Raw genomic sequence first — 15,542 nt, 5'->3', positions numbered from 1 at the left:
TCAGCTGTATTGTATTTTGTGTTTTCATTGTGTGGATGTGTTTGGGCAGCCCAGAAGTGAATGGAGATTTAGATCAGTACCTACAAGTAAATGAACCTATGCTTATAAAGATGGTCATTGGGGTAGCCAAGTGCCTCCAGACTTTAACCATCACACTCTAAAGATAATTGCTGCTTAAGCTTCAAAGGATACCAAGTGATATCTGTATACAGAGCATTTACAAGATGTTCCAGCCTCATATACATCTTTGAGACTAGTCTCATGTGACAAGGTGGTGTTACCCCAGAGCAATACTCGCTCGCTCACTCACTCACTCACTCACTCACACTCACTCACACGAAATATGACGTTAGCATGCGTCTGTGGGATTTCACAATAGCGTTGGGCCGTTAAGTTGCCTTGCAGTTGCACAAGGTTTGTTCTAATAGTGTTGGGAATTACCGCCTACACCATTACGCTGCCACCGCCTAATTTGTCAACCTCCCGAAATGCAGTTGGCGGCGAAACAGTCATGGCACCGTCGGTACACCCTGGCGCTTTGGCCGCTTTTTGCGAGTATCCTTCTCGACAGCGCGACACTGTCCGTTTCTGGATTCCGTCCCTGCTTTCAATGGTTCCACGACGTTGTTCTGCTGTGCTTCAGTTGTGACATGACTTAAATAGAATCGTCAATGGTACACTCGTGTCACTGTGTTTTCTGGTTCGTCCATCACTTGGTTGACAGGCTGACGTCGCATAGCGTCAGGCAATAAATACATAATATTTATGCAAATTGTATAACTGGCGGGTGCTACCGGTAGGGCAGGACATGCTAACACTTTTCGCGAACACCTGGTGTTATCACTTGATATTCATTGGCGCATTCATGTAATTTCCATAGCTATTTGCCCTGTACGCCAAGTGGAATCTGTTTCGGCAGAAAATCTAGGATGGTAATTCTCTTTGCATTTATTTTGCAATTTATTTTTCGAAATTATGATGCGTCACATTTTGTTATTGTCATTCAAATGTGTCTATCAATAAATCATATGCGTTTCCTTTTTTATCAGTATACATTCCCACGAGTATAGATAGGTAAGATAGTAGATACATTATCGCTGCTTACACCTGCTTACACTCTATAGTTAACTGGTTCAAAGTACAACACTATTCACCTACAATCACAGGTTGGTTTGTCATTACATGCTTGTATTCATCGTGCTGAAGGTAAATAGTCTACATACACCGTGCGTGTGTAACGTGACAGCTTCATCCGAATTATAAAGTGAAAAGAACCCCATTCGTCTCTTCTTTCAACCTACATTTGACTACGGATGATTCACTGACGGAACATGTACAGTCAAGTAAGCACGTGTTCATAGTTGAAGACTAGTTCCTGTCTCTACAACGTAAGGATTTTATTCGTTTGGTTTTTCCATTATAAATTATACATTCAGATTATAAGTCCTTTTAGTATATGCTTGAGTGATGTTATCGCCGTGTCTGTGTTTAGGCCTATCATATAACAGGTAATCAATCATCTACGGTTGCGTAGTTGCTTCATTTAGAGTTATTTGGTATTGCACTGATCACAAATAATCCATACGACCGCCTCCGTGGTATAGTGGTAGACCTTCTGCCCAGAGAGCGAGGTTTGATCCCCGACCGCGTCATACCAAAAGACGTTAAAAGATGGTACTTGTTGTCACCCTGTCTGGCGCTCGGCATTAAGGGGCTAAAACAAGGACTTATCGGCTCGGGGCCAGTATACTGTGTCTGAGTGGAGTATTCATGTTAAACTGCGGCATGGTATCTCAGTGAGCTAGCACTATAAATCGGCATCAGTCCGGACCTAGTACAGGCAGCCACACACACACGTGCATGCACGTCGCTATATAAGTGCAATGATCTTGGACGCGACGTTAAACCCAATTTCACCTCAATAATCCGTACAAGGGACATGTTCGTAATTATGCATTATAGGGGGAGGGGAGGCCCGAACTGATGCAGGTCTTTGACGTTTACCACTTTGGGATATGGGTATGCTGCTGACAAACCTAGCCACATTCAAACTCACGATTACTCGTCTCTGGCACGCCTGAGGGCCACAGCTCTGCACAGCGAATTGAACAGCGCAGCTCTGCACAGCGAGTGGCAGCGCCTTTAAGCACACGACTGGGCAACCGATGCCACCTGTACTTATACATCCAAAACATTCAATGATAATCACGGGACGGTATTTAAGCCTATGTATTGTCTTTAACATGATAATAGATTCAAGTAAAAGTACATGTTCCAGCTCACGACGGATAGTCTTGACATTGTTCATGTGGTATATGGCAGTGCTAACTGCAAGGGCGGATCCAGCATTTCTAAAAGGGAGGGGTCCAAAATATCAAAATCCTCCCTCTACAACATACATTTGGTTTTCAAAAGGGGAGGGTTGGGGAGTCAGGACTCCCTGGAACCCCCCTGGATCCGCCTATGAACTGATGTTATTTGCATTTAAACCAAAGAACATACACAAATTAACATACATCAAAGACCCGATTTCGTTTTCGAACGCTTGCACGTGTGGACGATTCCATTTTCGCAATATCCAAACTTGTTAGTTTTACTGTAAGCGTAATGTCTAGTTAGTCTTTAAAGGGGCTTTTTGGGGTAGCCCTCACCCAAAGCCCGGAGGTCAAATAGTTCGCCCGGCACAACAAAGACACGAGTTCGTTTCCCAACATGTGTGCAACAGGTCCATCATCCTAGGGGAATAATAGTTGTGTTGTTTGTTGATATGTAACCATGCCAACACGTGACATTGAGCCTCTCTGTGTCATTTATACAGTCAATGTCTTCACGACCCGTGAAGAGCGGGGTAGAGAAAAGGTCTTCAGCAACCCATGCTTGCCGTAAGAGGCGACTATGCATGTCGTAGGAGGCGACTCACGGGATCGGGTGGTCCTGGTTGATGCATGTCATCGTAATGCGTAGATCGATGCTCATGATATCAATCACTAGTTTGTCGGGTTCAGGCTCGATTATTTACAGACCGCCGTCCTGTAGCTGGAATATTGGTGAGTGCGACTTAAACAACAAACAAAGAAACAAACAAACAAACAAACAAACAAACAAACAAACACACAATACTTACCCCGACTCAGGCAATTCACTCAAAACCTCTCTGACATGTCGCCATATTGTGCCCACACAGTCACCATGGAGCCGGATGTGACGAGGGTGTCCGACACATACAACATGGAGCACGAGAGACGTGGTCTCGCCGTCATCATCACCAACACCCAGGAAGGGGTGGAGAAGGATGGGGAGAGTATGACGGATTGCTTAACGCAGCTGGGGTTCGAGGTGACGGTGTACTCAAATCAGACGATGAGTCAGATGAAAGCCCTGATGAGTAAAGGTCAGTTCACAGGTGATACAGACACACAGACCTGGCCGCACAACACAACAGTAAAACAATGGAAATCACAACTAGCAAGTCTGTAACTTAAATCCTACTATATATGCAAGTAATGTTAGTTTTCCATGCGTATGGGATCTGAAAGGCAACATGGACTGTATACTCCCCAGAGAGTTGAGAATGTAATGTGAGTGCACACTGATTCCTAGACCGGGGTAATGACGTATATGTCTTGTACCTTGTCTGGAACACCTGGTGTCATAACTTATTGTCACTGGTCCATTCATATCGGGTTTTTTACCCTTGATGATCTTGGGTAGAATAGGTCTTGAGCCGACTTGTGTCAATATTACATAGTAAATGTCTTCAGCAACCCGTCCTTGCCGTAAAAGGCGAGTATGCTTGTCGTAAGAGGCAACTTACGGGATCGGGTGGTCAGGCTCGCTGACTTGGTTGATGCATGTCACCGTATCCCAAATGCGTGGATCGATGATCATGATGCCAATCACTGGATTGTCTGGTCAAGACTTGATTATTTACAGACCGCCGTCATATAGCTGGAATATTTCTGAGTGCAGCGTTAAACAACAAACAAACAAACATATCGTTTTCACCTCTGTTTTGCCTTTTACGTCCAATGAATCTGTTTGGGTAGAAAATCGATACGTTGACGTCTTATATGTAGACTAAAAGTATCATAAACCTGCTACCGTAGCTGCTGCTGCTGCTGACAATGGATTTGGTCAAAATTAAGAATAATAATTACGTTTGTACACAGCGCTGACAGAGCGTACAGTTATTGTTATGATGATGATGATGATTATGATGATGCTCATGGTAGGGAGATGACAATGACTTACGATAACATCTGTCTCAACAGTCGCCCAGTCCGACCACAGTATCTGTGACTGCTTCGTTTGTGTCATACTCTCCGACGGCGGAAACGACAATGCGAAGGCAACCGACGGCACTGTCACCATCTCATCATTGGTGGCACCATTCAAAGGTCATATCTGCAAATCTCTGGCTGGAAAACCTAAATTATTTTTTATACAGGTATATATATAAATATGTTTCAATCTAGAACACTTTACATTTCAAATGAATCGTCATACAAATACAAGAATCCTTTAATAATCCTTTAATAATCCTTTCACCTTTAGTCACTCCTCAAAGACCGCCCCCGTGGTCAAGTAGATGGAGCGTCTGTGCGGAGAGCGGAAGGTCGGTGGTTCGATCCCCGGTCGTGACAAACCAAACGACATCAACATGGTACTTGTTGTTACCCTGCCTGGCGTTCGGCATTTAGGGGATAACACAAGGACTGGTCGGCTCGGGGTTTAAAACGGCACATTGAGATATTGACCCTCAGGAATTTTAATTGTATTTATTCAAAAGGAGTCAAAAAAACACCCGATTCTTTTGAATCACAATAGTTAATGGCATGACAGATTGACTATAGTATTATGAAAGAGTCGTGTGTTCCTTAACTACTTTTGTGTTGTATATGTTCAATGGTACAGAACACGTATGTCCTAAAAATCTGTCGGTTCGCAGGCTAGTCGCGGCAGAGAACTTGACTATGGTGTAAATGTCACTAACGCCTTCAACGTAGTTGGAGACGACGCAGATGACGACTATGACGAAGTTGACGGCGAGTGTGTGACGTACAAAATTCCATCCGGCGCCGACTTCCTCTTGGCGTATTCCACAGTTGCAGGTGTGTCCTGTATTTCACATTACTTGTCTTTTCCTAGTCACGGTCGCTCCATATTGGTGGCAGCGGACACTGTTGGCATAAAATGACTGAAACACTAGTAAAATGTCGTGGATGTAGTGACCAGAGTTTAACAGGAAGTGATTAGAGTAACCGACCCTAGTTGTTTACAAACATGGGAGGATTGATCATTTGAGAAGTTTTGGGGATGGGCCAGCTTCTAGAAATATGTATCTATATTAGAGCGTCAAGAGGGCCGTTGTGTCTTATCTACATGTCAAGTGCGGTTTGGATACCTAGTTGTAAACATTATTGTTGAAGATATTTCACATGTCCAGTCGTTTCTGTGGGAGTTCTATTGATGGAAAATGTCTATTTTGTCTGGATTTTCTTTTGTGAAAATCAAAATTATCCACTGTTGAATTATGTATGTAGCGAAATAAGCCGAGAGGCTCCGACTGGATTTCACTGTATACGGTGTAAAGCCAGATCCAGCAGCATATAGTGTGTATAACATGACGGTCTTTATGAAGAAAGTTGAGGTTATTCACTGCTTTATCAACAATATGTACTAGGGGTGTTTAAGTTAGTACACCCTTAACAGTTTGCATGTATTATATATAATACTTTCCTAACTTAAAGGCTGCATTCAAACCAGATACACAACCAGGCAGCATAATTCTGCTGGCATCAAAAGAGCGCATCGAAGTCGATGCTACCACTAAGGAAAATGTCTATAAGATACCTATGTTTATGGATGATTGACACTCTACTCGCCACAATACAGTAGGCATCTCTCACGAGAGAGTTGAGACAATTCTGAGGAATGAACTGGGCCCCAAAAAGGTTTCAGCACGCTGGGTTCCAAGGCTTCCTGAATAATAAGTTCATCCTCTCTTCCGAGAATTTAGGACTTTTTGGAGCAGACCCAGCAGATTTTGTTGAGCGATTTGTAACCACGAGTCCCAACAGAAAGGTATCTGTTGTATATTTGTCGCTAAAGAAAGGTATCAATGTATATTTGTCTCTACAGAAAGGTACCAACAGCGCTAATATCATATTATTTTCCAGGTTACCAGTCATCACGAAACAAGATGAATGGATCATGCTACATTAACGCCCTGTGTTGTGTCTTGAAGAAATACAGCACGACCATGGACCTTCTGAGAATGCTGATTCTGGTCAACAAAATGGTGGCTCGAGGATTCCAATCCAATATTGATGGCCGTAGCAAGATTCCGGTGAAGCAGATGCCATCATTTGTCTCCATGCTGACCAAAGATCTTCTCTTCAGTCCAAAGGAGGAAGTAGTCTGGGTTAGACGCGTTATGGAACCTTCCTAATATTGGGCAAACTATAGGTGAATTGTTCAAATAATGACACAATCATGAAACTTTACATCAGTGTTCATTTACATTGAGTGAAAAATGTTAACCACCTGGAAATCCAAGATGGCTGCCAAATTCCACGATGACCGACTATTCTCACTCAGATTATCTATCTGTGACATAGATTTTGGCAATCTTAGTGTTGTTCAGTACCACGCTGAGACTAATTTTACTATTTTGAAACCTCTCAGATTGCTCTTCTCATCAATCCTGAAGACAAGCATGCATGTGAATTCCCAGTTTGTTTGGAATTCTATGTGTATTACTAACTGTATAAATAAAAGCGACAAAAACACTTCCAAAATGATAAGAAGCCTCTGTGAGTCAAGTGTATGTTTCCGACTACATCATGAGCTTGTGTTTATCAATTACTATCAAATTGTGATCACACCAGGTGAGCGTATCCTGCCCTACCAGTGGCACACTTCACAAACACACACAAAAGCAAGTCAATTGTTCATCTAAAAAGCACCACAGGAACACACGGTACAAATCAAATAAGATAATTGCACGGGAAATAATTTTTGTCATCGATGCGTCAAATTTGGAAATGTCCACCACATGTATAACCTAAACCTTTTTGAAAGCTGTACTAAGACCTGAGTAGGGGTCGTATGACGCTCTTTGAAATCTTCGTTGAGCATGCTCAAAAGTTATGAAATGTAGACACCAAAAGCTGGAGCTGTGGGAATATTGCTCGACATAAGGGGAAAGCTGGCTTTTGGAAAGTTGAGTTCATCATCCCTCTTGTGTTGTGGAGAGTATTTTGCCACTCTGAATCTTTATGCATAGATCTCACTATGACAGACGTGGACGTCTCACTGGTATGCTTTGTTTCTAGTTCAGGTGGGTAAATCAGTAGAAGGGAATAAGCTATTTGATGGTTATTGGACGATATCAGATGATTGATATTCCTGAAGCTCAAATTAAACTACTTGGCCAAATTACCGTGTTTTGTCTTTGCCAATACAGTGTTCTAATGGAGGTCATATAACCCTTTCTCAACCAATGAAAATACAAACTGCATATGTAAATGTAATAATTCACTTTATCCAAATGCACACCGTCTGAGATAACAGTATGATGTGTTCTCGTCAATACTTCACTATATATGACTGCAGACTGCAGATTAGGGTATAATTACTCTTGTCGCTATTTGACTATATCCAACAGCACGCCATCTGAGATTAAAGTATGGCTGTTAAAGTCAATATTTCACTATATCCAACAGCACACCATCTGAGATTAAAGTATGGCTGTTAAAGTCAATATTTCACTATATCCAACAGCACACCATCTGAGATTAAAGTATTGCTGTTCAAGTCAATATTTCACTATATCCAACAGCACAGCATCTGAAATTAAAGTATGGTTGTTCTAGTCAAATAACACTATTTATAATTGCATGTTATCTGATATTAGAGCATGATTACTCCAGTTAATATTTCACTCGATCCCACTGCATGCCGTAGATTCATTCTTGGTAATATTTCACTGTTATCAGGAGCAACCAGTCACCCTGAAGCTATGTTCAACTAGCTGTAAGATATTAGGTAATACAAAGTGATTATACATCCAGTCATTGTGACATGAAATATCGGTAATCTCTTTAAGTAAGCAAATACTGATTTCCATGATCAAATATTCACAAAGGACCCGTATGCTTAGCCTAATTTGGCGTTATCGTTACACTGAGTCGACGTGATGCAGGTGTTGGTTAAGGATCTACTCAGGTTTTATCTGACATGGCGAGGTCAACTTCCATTCAAGGGGTTTGTAAGGTAATTATCAACCATCAACACAATAGTGTCCGGGCATAGTAGCCCGCCTACAGTAGACGATGCACACACCTACTTAGTATGACACAACACTTAGACCGCTTAGCTTCTCACTCGGGGAGAGTGTCATATCATTTCTAGTCATTTTCCTTTTTGAACCTCTTCATCATATTTTTAATTTCATGACACAATAATGTTGACTTTAATTTCCGAATGCGTATTGTGAATTGATTGTAGTGTGGGTGGATCATATTATTTGTACATTTATAATGTTTTGTTAGGAAATGTAACCACGTTTTTAATTAATTCTTCTTTTGTATACATACAATGGTTGGAATAGAAGTTGATAAAAGAAAATGCTTTGCTTATACAGAGTGTTAAAGAGTTATGGAAGAATTGGCCGTTAACCTAGACTGTTAAAAACAGCTTCGTTTTGAGATGACCCCTTACAGGTGGGTGTATAAACAAGATTTTACACAGGTATGAAGGTTCATGTTGTGTGATCTGAATGGCGAAAGGTAACCTATATTTCAATAACTAAAACGGCCTGTGCCTTAATGTAAGTATATTGCTATATTTGTTTAATTCCTTTTAGATTAAAAGGAGGACATCGGAACGCCGATGAACGTAGTAAAATTAGTAGTTGTAGTAACCTGCGTGGCTTCTGTGCAAGAATGTCATGATTTGGTTCCGTCTTTGAAATAGCTCAAGAATAAATCTGGTCTGCACTCTACCTGGTCTATGAATCTATCATAGTAACTTTTTAGCAACTGTTTTTATAGTAGCTATCTGTGATATATGTTTATATAATTCTAATTCCACGATAATTCATATTGCACCTTCTTGAAGCATCACGTAGATTGTGATTGCATCTTTTTAAAGCACCACGTAGATTGTGATTGCATCTTTTTAAAGCACCACGTAGATTGTGATTGTACCTTTATAAAGCACCACGTAGATTGTGATTGTACCTTTATAAAGCGCCACGTAGATTGTGATTGTACCTTTATAAAGCACCACGTAGATTGTGATTGTACCTTTATAAAGCACCACGTAGATTGTGATTGTACCTTTTTAAAGCACCACGTAGATTGTGATTGTACCTTTATAAAGCACCACGTAGATTGTGATTGTACCTTTATAAAGCACCACGTAGATTGTGATTGCACCTTCTTGAATCATCACATAGATTGTGATTGCACCTTTATAAAGCACCATAGATTGTGATTGCACATTTATAAAGCACCACGTAGATTGTGATTGTACCTTTATAAAGCACCACGTAGATTGTGATTGCCCCTTCTTGAATCATCACATAGATTGTGATTACACCTTTATAAAGCACCACGTAGATTGTGATTGCACCTTTATAAAGCACCACGTAGATTGTGATTGCAATATTTGTAGCAACAGGATGATTATGATTGCACCTTTTTCAATCACAAGGTCATTTGTGTTTGCGCCTTCTAAAGCAACAGAATAATTATGATTGCAATTTTACAAATAAATGTTGCGGGAAAAGTACTTCATTCATAAAGCCTTTTGATTTGTGATTTCAGATTTTGTACAGCATATCGACATCCCGATATGGCGGAATCTGATCTGGCGCCTTCTCAGAGGTTAGTCTCCTGTCTTTGTTTCTCCAAATAATGTACTGTATTTGACTTTAAGGCCTCTGAGTTGATTCAGGCGATTATCATATCAATTGAAAAATAACGTCGAATTTTGCACAATTAATAAGTAGATGATACATTTGGTTGTTTGACATTTTTGGATATAATTAGATCAAAGTTTGTGTATGACCAATGTGTATGACCTTATGAAAATAAGTGTCCCAAACTGAACGTACACAGGCGCTCATACGCACAAAAGCACACGACGAGAAAATTTACTATTTACTGTCAATCTTCAGGCGGGGCAAGGTGACCATAGTCAGGTGCGATATGTCCAATGTCCCCGACGAGTACACCATGTCTCACCGTCACCGTGGTATTGCTGTCGTCATTAACAACAGAGACTTCACCACCCTGGGGGTGGGGTGTCGAGGGGGCACAGACCAGGATGGGAAGGCGGTGTCAGAACGCTGGGAGGGACTGGGTTTTGATGTGAGGATGCACATCAATCAGACCAAGACACAAATGCAGGCGCTGATGATTCAAAGTATGTACACCCCCTTTGTCACATGTTAATTCGACCCGTGAAGATCCGGGGTAGAATAAGTCTTCAGCAATCCATGCTTGCCGTAAAAGGTGAATATGCTTGTCGTAAGAGGCGACTAACGGGATCAGGTGGTCAGACTCGCTGACTTGGTTGATTCATGTCATCGTATCCAAATTGCGTAGATCAATGCTCATGATATCAATCATTTTATTTTCTGGAACATTGCTGAGTGCGGCGTTAAACAACAAACAAACAAAACATGTTAATTCTCCATTTTTGTCAACGTACCTGCGGCATTGATTGTTTTTCACGCAATCATCTACTGTATTTGTCTGAGGCGACCCGATTCGCTGTGCAGAGTTGCGTCCCTTGGGCACGTCAGAAACCTATGATTGTGGGTTCGAATCCCGGTTCGCCCAGATTGTCAGCACCATACCCGTGCTCGTGAGATTCACCAAAGTGATAAACGTCTGTGACCTGCATTACCTCGGGCTTTACTCCCACATCAAGCTGACACGCCGTGATATAACTGGAATAATGATAAAAGCGGCGTTTAAAACCTAACTCACTCACACACTCAATTATTCCTTTCACGTTAGCGTTATTTCTTATCATCTTATCATCTTAACTTGTATTGCAGCATCAAGAGAGGACCACAGTGACAGCGACTGCTTCGTGTGTGTGATTCTGTCTCACGGGGAGGAGGACAGGATTTACGGTACAGATGGTCCAGTGGAGGTCACCAAACTCTTGGATCCCTTCAAAGGTCATCGGTGTCCGACGCTGGCTGGTAAACCAAAACTGTTCTTCATCCAGGTACGATGACAACAACCATGTGTTATATCTATCGAACTCATCCTTCCTTCGCCCGTTTGCACAAATAGATGTTAGCCCTATTGTAAGTCTTTGTTAAAGGTACTGGAGTTACACTAGCTTTAGCACTAAGATCGCTTTGTGCAAGTGTTAACTTAGCTTTATGTTCCACGAACAAACGGGTGCCCCAGATCATCTTGGGCGCTGTGATTCGCTGTGCAGAGTTGGGACCAACAACAATCTCATTAAAATCAGACCTTAGTTCTCGCTATCGCTAAACAAAGATCTGAGGACATCCCATTAGGAGTCACGTCAGAACGACCTTTCATCCGGCCAATCAGAGCGTCGCTTACCAGATCATGAAAGTGACAATCGGAATGTGATTTCTAATCATGCAGCCTCTAAAACGTTAAAACGGGGTATTCCGAACGATAGTTACGGTCTTAACGACTGAATCTATACAATCTAGACCATGTATTAGCCATTCTAGAACTTTCATTTGTTCAGGTTTCAAATTTTTAAGCAAGAATTTGTCAAAATATATTTCGAAGCGTAGTCGCCAATTTGAAATAAGTGCCATAAAGCACAAGAAAGCTGCCTTCTGATTGGCTAATGTCGACTTCTTGTCAGTAATTCCATTAGTCGGTCAGAGTTTGCGAAAGGTCGGTCTGACGTGACCCGTAATGGGATGTCCTCAGATCTTTGTTTAGCGGCAGCGAGAACTAAGATCTTATTTTAATGAGATTGGCCCAACAATGGTGTCAGGATCCATTTAACTTGAGTTCAAATCACTGACTGTCCCCGATTAGGAATTCCAACACTACACCTATCGTTGGTTCAACCAACACTGCGAGAGCAGGAAAAGAGCAAGGCAACGCTCACAAACAAACGTCTACATCTTCCCGAGACATGTGACTTTGCTGACTATAACAAGTCGAGTTTCCACCCTTGTCGAACTAGACTTGAATTTCTGTGTTATATTTTGCCTGGATTAACGAGTCTATACAAAACTTGCGTGACGAAATGACATCCGATTCCTAAGCAACATGGCGACTTGCGTGCACATTTCGGTCGATTGCTGATTTTCCAAATATTTTATGTTTTTAATCAACGTGATTAAGTGATTTGATACGCTTTTCGCGGGATAAGACCCGTTTTATTACAATATAGATCTTGATTTTTTTATCAGATCGTCTTGACTTGGCGCTGCAATTTTGTTTGAAGCAAATGCAAGTGATATTAGAGGTGGAATACGATTGGCCTAGTTCGGCAAGAGTAGAAATTGGACATTTATAGTAAAGACATGACCGAAGCTAGTTATTCTACGCAGCGCTTGGGTTATTGTCTTCACTGTGCGAAGCTCTATTGTTTTGGTTTGAGAATTGAATCGTGCATAAAACTAAAGGTGTGACGTCACACTGGAAGATTATTACACGCATGAGTTTCAAAACAACCAGAACCGTCGACGTTCTGGCGCCTTAACTCTCTTGCCTCGGGAAGATGAAATGTCTACGAGCTGCGTCCCTTTGGTCTTTAGTGATAAAACAAGAACACTGTTCACAGTTAATCCCAAATCACACAATCAATATGTCTGGGCCTGTTTTGATTGGTACATTTGATCTAGTAGTCAAACCATTCGCAACGGAAATATACGATTTTGACATCTAATTTCAGGCATGCAGAGGAAAGGCGACAGATTTTGGAGCCGACGTCACTGACGCCATGAACGTGGTTGGTGACGGGGAGGAGGAGGATGGAGATGACACCGAGGAGCCGGTGACGTACAGGATCCCAACAGAGGCAGACTTCCTCATCGCGTACTCTGTTGTTTCAGGTAGTTACTATACTATCATGTATTTTTGACGGCGATAGGGTAGCCTAGATGTAAACGCGTTTGCTCGTCACGCGCATGCCTAAGTCAGGGTTTAATTCCCGAGATGAGATGGGGTTTAACGCCGCGTTCAAGATTGTTGGACTTATATAGCGACAGGCATGTGTGTGTGTGGCTGCTTGTACTAGTCTGGACTAATGTTTTATAGTGCTAGCCTACTGAGCTACCATGTGGCAATTTTAAACATGAATATCCCACTCAGACACTAGAGATCAGCCTTTTAACGCCGAGCACAAAGCAGGGTAACAATAAGTACCGCCTTTCAACGTCTTTTGGTATGACGCGGCCGGGGATCGAACCCACGACCTTCCGCTTTCCCTGCAGACGCTCTATCCACCAGACCACATGGTCAAGTTATTCTTATAAATGTTGTGGTATATCAGCACCTATGTAGTCTAGTGGTTCACGCACAAAGCTACAAGTACGAATGATGCAAGTTCGATCCACTGTAATATAAAGAAGACGCTTGCTTTGACAGTATTCCGCATATCTACGAGTGTGTTTAAAAGCAAAATATATCTCTAGCGAGAGACAGCCACGTTACAATATCACCGGAACTTGTATGTATATGTAAGACTGAACCCGACTGAAGACGCCATGGTGAATATTATGACATCACTAGAGGTTTGTAAATGGTATTTACAAGATTGTATTCAATAATATTACCCATAATTGTATAATGATCGTGTATACTAATATTTGCACATGTGCAGTTACGCCATTCTCAAAATCTGACCGGTCACTTGAAGCCATAATACATCACACGAAATGACGTCATCCTTTGTTCACGACGTCACAAACTGAAAACACGACGTCATCTTAAGAATAGACTGCATTCAGTGAAGATTACACTTTCATACTTTTTTCTTCATTTTCTCTCTTAAAATGTCAAGGGGTCATATGACGAATAATGTACGGATCATCTGAATGAATGCTCGGCTCGGTATTAACACCATTTATTTATGCTTGGGACAGATGGTCCGTAATTCTTCGAAGCTTGTTCTTCTCTAACTATCCCGGTCTAAATCATGTTCATGATATTGATGTTACAGGGTACTATTCGTGGCGTGACAACATGCAGGGTTCGCTGTTCATACAGGCCCTGTGTGAAGTTCTCAAGGAACATGGCGCATCACTTGACCTCATGACCTTAATGACACGAGTCAACAAGATGGTGGCATACGGATTCGAAGTTCAAGAAATAAAGGATGTTAAAAGGCCGTATGTTTACAAGATGAAACAAATACCTAGTGTGTTGTCCATGTTGACTAAGGATGTATACTTTCGGCCTAAACAGTAGCATTTATTGTTAATGTTGATGATAATGACTCTCACGCCTCATTAGAAAAGACAAATGAGGAAAATTACATTTCTCTTTGGGGCATGCATAAACTATAAACTAAAGAATCTCACACACACCCTTTCACAACGCCGCAACCTCCCATCAAGGGGGGTTCAAGGGAGGGTTGCAATTCGCGGTGCCAGCCACATTAAGCTGACACGCCCTGATATAACTGAAATATTGTTAAAAGCGGTGTGAAACAGAACTCACTCACTCACATTTACCCGAAGAGCAAATAAATCTTTTAATGGCCCCATGTTCACTTTGTGTTTATATTTTGTAGCAAAACACGGTAAAGTATACAGTACATATACATATGCTGACAGACCCGTGAAGATCCGGGATAGAATAGGTCTTCAGCAACCCATGCTTGCCGTAAAGGGCGACTATGCTTTTCGTTAGATACGACTAACGTGATCGGGTGGTCAGGCTCGCTGGCTTGGTAGATGCATGTTATCGTATCCCAATTGCGTAGATCAATGCTCATGATGTCAATCAATCTTTATTCATGGTACTTATGAGGCCAAAGGCCTATAGTACATTGTCTGGGGCGTGTTACAAATTCATACATTTTCTTAGTTTCATAGGATGATAAATGCACATTGATAAATTTCTAATGGTTTCTGTACAATAACAAGTAATTAATTTACAAAATTTGTTACCGTTTGGGTTGCGGTAGAAAGAGTTATTTAGATATTTTGCTCTTAAATCTTTATACACTGGACATACACATAAAAAGTGATATTCATCTTCAATACAATGAGTTTTACAAATCCTACAAAGTCTATGTTCTCTTGCAATACCTCCATATCTGCCTGTTTCAATAAAAAGATCATGTGAGCCACAACGAAATCGAGAGAGAGAGAGCTGTTGTAAACTTATGTGAATTTACACTTAATAGACAAGGTTCTTTATAACAGTAGTCTTAAATGTAGTGTAGTAATTTGCTTTTCTAGAACTGGAGAAAGAACCATGCCATTTTGGGATGTACATATCTTTTGAGGTCTGTGTCAAACGGGAGAAGAAATGCTGTGGCACATCTACATGTTGCTGTAAATAACC

At 41.4% G+C, this 15,542-nt stretch overlaps 2 protein-coding genes across 3 annotated transcripts; both read left to right on the top strand.

Moving 5' to 3' along the window:
* Positions 1–1,182: 1,182 nt before the first annotated feature.
* On the top strand, positions 1,183–6,539 carry LOC139468750 (caspase-7-like). The gene is made up of 5 exons (XM_071250878.1): positions 1,183–1,388; positions 3,185–3,391; positions 4,272–4,447; positions 4,949–5,111; positions 6,180–6,539. The coding sequence occupies exons 2-5, from the start codon at positions 3,190–3,192 to the stop codon at positions 6,449–6,451; spliced, it is 813 nt and encodes a 270-aa protein (XP_071106979.1). The 5' UTR covers positions 1,183–1,388; positions 3,185–3,189; the 3' UTR covers positions 6,452–6,539.
* On the top strand, positions 6,411–14,873 carry LOC139468749 (caspase-7-like). 2 transcript variants are annotated; one of them, XM_071250877.1, is made up of 6 exons: positions 6,411–6,424; positions 9,834–9,893; positions 10,187–10,434; positions 11,075–11,250; positions 12,922–13,081; positions 14,191–14,873. In XM_071250877.1, the coding sequence occupies exons 2-6, from the start codon at positions 9,862–9,864 to the stop codon at positions 14,436–14,438; spliced, it is 864 nt and encodes a 287-aa protein (XP_071106978.1). In that variant the 5' UTR covers positions 6,411–6,424; positions 9,834–9,861; the 3' UTR covers positions 14,439–14,873. The 2 variants fall into 2 exon arrangements, with proteins under 2 accessions (XP_071106978.1, XP_071106977.1); XM_071250876.1 differs by lacking the exon at positions 6,411–6,424 and having other exon boundaries at positions 9,542–9,893.
* The last annotated feature ends 669 nt before the right edge of the window (positions 14,874–15,542 follow it).

The sequence above is a fragment of the Haliotis cracherodii genome, unplaced genomic scaffold (genome assembly GCF_022045235.1).
Source record: "Haliotis cracherodii isolate W230 unplaced genomic scaffold, xgHalCrac1.p SCAF_2, whole genome shotgun sequence".
Lineage (NCBI taxonomy): Eukaryota > Metazoa > Mollusca > Gastropoda > Lepetellida > Haliotidae > Haliotis > Haliotis cracherodii.
Note: the sequence above shows the minus strand (reverse complement) of the source record. Positions and strands in the feature narration are given on the sequence as shown.

Coding starts and splice junctions, on each gene's coding strand:
- LOC139468750 (XM_071250878.1), top strand. CDS start 3,190: ATGGAGCCGGATGTGACGAGGGTGTCCGACACATACAACATGGAGCAC. Junction 3,392..4,271: donor GAAAGCCCTGATGAGTAAAG/GTCAGTTCACAG, acceptor CTGTCTCAACAG/TCGCCCAGTCCGACCACAGT. Junction 4,448..4,948: donor CTAAATTATTTTTTATACAG/GTATATATATAA, acceptor GTCGGTTCGCAG/GCTAGTCGCGGCAGAGAACT.
- LOC139468749 (XM_071250877.1), top strand. CDS start 9,862: ATGGCGGAATCTGATCTGGCGCCTTCTCAGAG. Junction 11,251..12,921: donor CAAAACTGTTCTTCATCCAG/GTACGATGACAA, acceptor ATCTAATTTCAG/GCATGCAGAGGAAAGGCGAC. Junction 13,082..14,190: donor CGCGTACTCTGTTGTTTCAG/GTAGTTACTATA, acceptor TTGATGTTACAG/GGTACTATTCGTGGCGTGAC.